General features: G+C 28.9%; 1 protein-coding gene across 1 annotated transcript; it reads right to left on the reverse strand.

Moving 5' to 3' along the window:
* Positions 1 to 41: 41 nt before the first annotated feature.
* Positions 42 to 1929, reverse strand: LOC124949539 (TBC1 domain family member 7). The gene is made up of 5 exons (XM_047494767.1): positions 1651 to 1929; positions 1162 to 1511; positions 759 to 1043; positions 492 to 621; positions 42 to 414 (listed from the first exon to the last, which is right to left on the reverse strand). Exons 1-5 carry the CDS (start codon positions 1690 to 1692, stop codon positions 298 to 300), a joined length of 924 nt encoding a protein of 307 aa, XP_047350723.1. The 5' UTR covers positions 1693 to 1929; the 3' UTR covers positions 42 to 297.
* Positions 1930 to 6228: the final 4299 nt, after the last annotated feature.

The following is a 6228-nucleotide window of genomic DNA, read 5'->3' on the forward strand; positions in this document are numbered from 1 at the left end:
TACATATATACAATTGTATCATACAGCAAAACATCATGAGATGAATAGAAAGAATATAATGTTAAATATAAGTAGGTACTAATGTCATGGCTTGACTCTTTGCTGAGTTAAGTAATTGTATATGTACAATGTATGATGGGTGCGCTAATAAAAAAAAGTAAATATTTTTAAGATAAAAGAAGGTATGCCTAAGAGAATAGCTCTTTTTTCATGGTTTTTCTCTCTTTTTTTTTATTATTATTTTTTTTTAAATTATTTTCTCATGTTTTACAGATTTGTAGAATATAGTTCCTCATATTATGTACTCTGTGTTATATTCACTGTATTTTGTGAAATAGATGTTAGTGTAGAACCACTTTGCTGCCAAGATTCTATTGCTTTATTTACTATTAATTCAGACGTTTTTTCAGTTATCTAAAAAAAAAATATATATATTAAATAATTATTAAACGATATTTATAAACTATAATTGTATTTAATAATTAATTTACATTATTAATTGTATTCAACACACTGTCTATAGTGTCAGTGCGCAATAGAAAACGCCTAAGAGTGGTTAACATAATCACAGCCACAAACACCAAAATTTTATATGCTCCTACAGTTATTTTGTCCCATATCCTATAATTAGAAAATCAATCATTGCATTGTTATAGTATAATTATGATTACAGTTTATTATGTAACTTTATAATGTATATTGTAATCATTCTTCCACTTATTTGATTAACATTTTATTATAAATTATAATATATATACTTGGCTATTGATCCATTACATATTGTGCCTGCAAAACACGAGTAAAACCACATATCAAATGGAAGATTATGAAGAGCTTCAATTCTGGCCAGATGCTTAGATAATTCTGGATCTTCTCTTTCTAATAATGTACATGTACATTCTTGTAATCTACCAACTTCTGCATGAAATTTTTGTACCTGATTCAAAAGTCCACATAGTATCCAATATACATCTACTAATTTATCTTGTCCAGAATCCGTATCTATTATATGCCAGAGCGCCTCGGCCATTCTGCTCATTGCCCTAATACAAATGTAATCTAAATTGTACATTGCATTTGTACAATAGTTAGAATATGTTTAGCAAATTGCTTTTACGTATATTATATTTTTATATATATATTATAATAAATACCGCTAACCTATATAAAGATGATTCCAATTGAGTACTCATATCTATTTTTGTTCGTCTTGTTCGTAAAAGCCACATTGTAAGAAGCATTAAATGTGGTTTTGCATTGTATTCCATAAACTTTGTTACTTTGAGTGCTTTCTGCAAATCTTCAAATTCTGCTTTACGTTGTTTCATTATAAATTCATGGCTTTCTATATAAACAGGTATAACGTCAAGTAATATTTTCCATATTAAATTTCTATACATAGCAGGGACAGTGAATCTTAAACAGAACTGTTTGAGTTTCATTTTATCAAATGGATGTTCTTTTAACAATATCTCCAATGACTTTTTTTCTTCCACACTGCGAAATCCTACCTAAAATGTAGAAAGAATATTAGATTATATGTTTTAAGTGAAAGTTAATATTCAACAATTGCAAAAGTGAGAAACTAAAATTATTTAATGACATATATTAAACAAAATAAGTTAATTATAAAAGTTTATATTCGTTTACCTTCTCATAATAAGAAGATCGAAAATTTCGTTCATCTGTCATTTTGTTAATAATTAAAATTTTTTATAAAGTATTGTTAAAAAAACATATCATTTATGAAGTCTATAATAATCGTTGACCATTTACATATTTTAATTCACATATATTAAAAATCGGCCATATTTTTACATTCTTAATAAACTATACAAGTAATAATTAAACTAATTTATAACAAAGTAGTATTCAAGATTATAACCGTGTAACATATGCTATCAGCTGATCGCGTTATACACGCAACGAGCAAATATCAAACAGAATCTATGATCAGTTATATACAATAGCCAATCGTATTTTGTTTTTAAACACATGTGATTGGTGGACAATTCTCGAGAATACTTATTTGAACTTTTCGCCAGATGGCGACACTACACTATAAATAATTCTGATTACAGCCTTACAAATTAATTTTTTAATTATTTGAACAATCTTTAATATACAGCGGAATAGAATAGAGTAATATTTAAACAATAGTTCATTTATACAAACATTAAAAATACGATAAGGCGCGTGGGACTTAGAATAATTTTAAATTAATATTTCGATACTTAAAATTTTCATCTTGGAGTAGTTGGCCTTGCGTAATATAAACATAAACACGCTTTTTCTTAACTTCGATAGTACCCGAGTTAACTCTCTCTTGCACTTCGACGTGTACACATCGAGATTCTCATTTTCTAAAGGCGTAAAGTTATAAATTAATAATTTCGATAATTTTATAATCATTTAAACAATCTTTAATGTACACGTAGTACAATAAACTAATATTTAAACAATGGAATATTTCCTTAAACATTATAAAGATCCTAAAGAGCGAGAAAATTAAGATAATTTTAATGTAAAATTTCAGTGCTTTAAATTTTAATCTCGAGGTTGTTGGCCTTGCGTAATATAAACATACACAGTCTATCTATTAACTCTGGAAATTATCGAGTTAGTTTTATTTTGCACTCAGAAGTGTGCACATCTAAACTCACTCTTTCTAAACGCGAAAACTTATAATATAATATTTTCGATAACTTTTCAATTATTTTTACAATATTTAATGTACACATAGTACGGTAGACTAATATTTAAACAATAGTACATTCATTTAAACATTAAAAAAGTGGAAACGCGCGAAAAATTAAAGATAATATTAATATGAAATTCCAATATTTAAAAATTGTTCACCTTATATAATAGAAAACATAAACTCATCTTTTCTTAACTTTGATAATTAGTAAATTAGTACTCACTTGCAGTCCGACGTGTGAACATCGCGAGTCTCCTTCTATAAACGCAAAACTTAAAAATTAATACTTTTGCTAATTTTATAATTATTTAAACAATCATTCAAGTACGCGGAATAGAGTAAAGTAATATTTAAACAATAATACATTGATTTATACATTAAAAATAACGAAATATGCACCGGACTTAGAATAATTTAATTCTATTACTGTTAATTTTTAATTCGGAGTAATCGGCCTTGTGTAATATAAACATAAACACGCTTTCTCTAAACTTTGACAGTTCCGAATTAGTTCTCCCTTGCACATCGACCTGTGCACATCGCGAGGCTCCTTCTCTAAACACGAAAACTTAAAAATTAATACTTTTGCTAATTTTATAATTATTTAAACATTCTTTCAAGTACGTGGGCTAGAGTAAAGTAATATTTAAACAATAATACAATATTTAAACATTAAAAATAACGAAATATGCACCGGACTTAGAATAATTTAATTCTATTACTGTTAATTTTTAATTCGGAGTAATCGGCCTTGTGTAATATAAACATAAACACGCTTTCTCTAAACTTTGACAGTTCCGAATTAGTTCTCCCTTGCACATCGACCTGTGCACATCGTGAGGCTCCTTCTCTAAGTGCGAAAACTTAAAAATTAATACTTTCGCTAATTTTATAATTATTTAAACAATCATTCAAGTACGCGAGATAGAGTAAAGTAATATTTAAACAATAATACATTGATTTAAACATTAAAAATAACGAAACGTGCACCGGAATTAGAATAATTTAATTCTATTACTGTTAATTTTTAATTCGGAGTAATCGGCCTTGTGTAATATAAACATAAACACGCTTTCTCTAAACTTTGACAGTTCCGAATTAGTTCTCCCTTGCACATCGACCTGTGCACATCGCGAGGCTCCTTCTCTAAACGCGAAAACTTAAAAATTAATACTTTCGCTAATTTTATAATTATTTAAACAATCATTCAAGTACGCGAGATAGAGTAAAGAAATATTTAAACAATAATACATTTATTTAAACATTAAAAATAACGAAACGTGCACCGGAATTAGAATAATTTAATTCTATTACTGTTAATTTTTAATTCGGAGTAATCGGCCTTGTGTAATATAAACATAAACACGCTTTCTCTAAACTTTGACAGTTCCGAATTAGTTCTCCCTTGCACATCGACCTGTGCACATCGCGAGGCTCCTTCTCTAAACGCGAAAACTTAAAAATTAATACTTTCGCTAATTTTATAATTATTTAAACAATCATTCAAGTACGCGGAATAGAGTAAAGTAATATTTAAACAATAATACATTGATTTATACATTAAAAATAACGGAACGTGCACCGGACTTAGAATAATTTAATTCTATTACTGTTAATTTTTAATTCGGAGTAATCGGCCTTGTGTAATATAAACATAAACACGCTTTCTCTAAACTTTGACAGTTCCGAATTAGTTCTCCCTTGCACATCGACCTGTGCACATCGCGAGGCTCCTTCTCTAAACGCGAAAACTTAAAAATTAATACTTTCGCTAATTTTATAATTATTTAAACAATCATTCAAGTACGCGAGATAGAGTAAAGTAATATTTAAACAATAATACATTTATTTAAACATTAAAAATAACGAAACGTGCACCGGAATTAGAATAATTTAATTCTATTACTGTTAATTTTTAATTCGGAGTAATCGGCCTTGTGTAATATAAACATAAACACGCTTTCTCTAAACTTTGACAGTTCCGAATTAGTTCTCCCTTGCACATCGACCTGTGCACATCGCGAGGCTCCTTCTCTAAACGCGAAAACTTAAAAATTAATACTTTCGCTAATTTTATAATTATTTAAACAATCATTCAAGTACGCGAGATAGAGTAAAGTAATATTTAAACAATAATACATTTATTTAAACATTAAAAATAACGAAACGTGCACCGGACTTAGAATAATTTAATTCTATTACTGTTAATTTTCAATTCGGGGTAGTCGGCCTTGTGTAATATAAACATAAACACGCTTTCTCTAAACTTTGACAGTTCCGAATTAGTTCTCCCTTGCACATCGACCTGTGCACATCGCGAGGCTCCTTCTCTAAACGCAAAAACTTAAAAATTAATACTTTCGCTAATTTTATAATTATTTAAACAATCATTCAAGTACGCGAGATAGAGTAAAGTAATATTTAAACAATAATACATTTATTTAAACATTAAAAATAACGAAACATGCACCGGACTTAGAATAATTTAATTCTATTACTGTTAATTTTCAATTCGGGGTAGTCGGCCTTGTGTAATATAAACATAAACACGCTTTCTCTAAACTTTGACAGTTCCGAATTAGTTCTCCCTTGCACATCGACCTGTGCACATCGCGAGGCTCCTTCTCTAAACGCAAAAACTTAAAAATTAATACTTTCGCTAATTTTATAATTATTTAAACAATCATTCAAGTACGCGAGATAGAGTAAAGTAATATTTAAACAATAATACATTTATTTAAACATTAAAAATAACGAAACATGCACCGGACTTAGAATAATTTAATTCTATTACTGTTAATTTTCAATTCGGGGTAGTCGGCCTTGTGTAATATAAACATAAACACGCTTTCTCTAAACTTTGACAGTTCCGAATTAGTTCTCCCTTGCACATCGACCTGTGCACATCGCGAGGCTCCTTCTCTAAACGCAAAAACTTAAAAATTAATACTTTCGCTAATTTTATAATTATTTAAACAATCATTCAAGTACGCGAGATAGAGTAAAGTAATATTTAAACAATAATACATTTATTTAAACATTAAAAATAACGAAACATGCACCGGACTTAGAATAATTTAATTCTATTACTGTTAATTTTCAATTCGGGGTAGTCGGCCTTGTGTAATATAAACATAAACACGCTTTCTCTAAACTTTGACAGTTCCGAATTAGTTCTCCCTTGCACATCGACCTGTGCACATCGCGAGGCTCCTTCTCTAAACGCGAAAACTTAAAAATTAATACTTTCGCTAATTTTATAATTATTTAAACAATCATTCAAGTACGCGAGATAGAGTAAAGTAATATTTAAACAATAATACATTGATTTATACATTAAAAATAACGAAACGTGCACCGGACTTAGAATAATTTAATTCTATTACTGTTAATTTTTAATTCGGAGTAGTCGGCCTTGTGTAATATAAACATAAACACGCTTTTTCTAAACTTTGACAGTTCCGAATTAGTTCCCCCTTGCACATCGACCTGTGCACATCGCGAGGCTCCTTCTCTAAACACGAAAA

The sequence above is a fragment of the Vespa velutina genome, chromosome 5 (assembly GCF_912470025.1).
Source record: "Vespa velutina chromosome 5, iVesVel2.1, whole genome shotgun sequence".
Taxonomy (NCBI): Eukaryota; Metazoa; Arthropoda; class Insecta; order Hymenoptera; family Vespidae; genus Vespa; species Vespa velutina.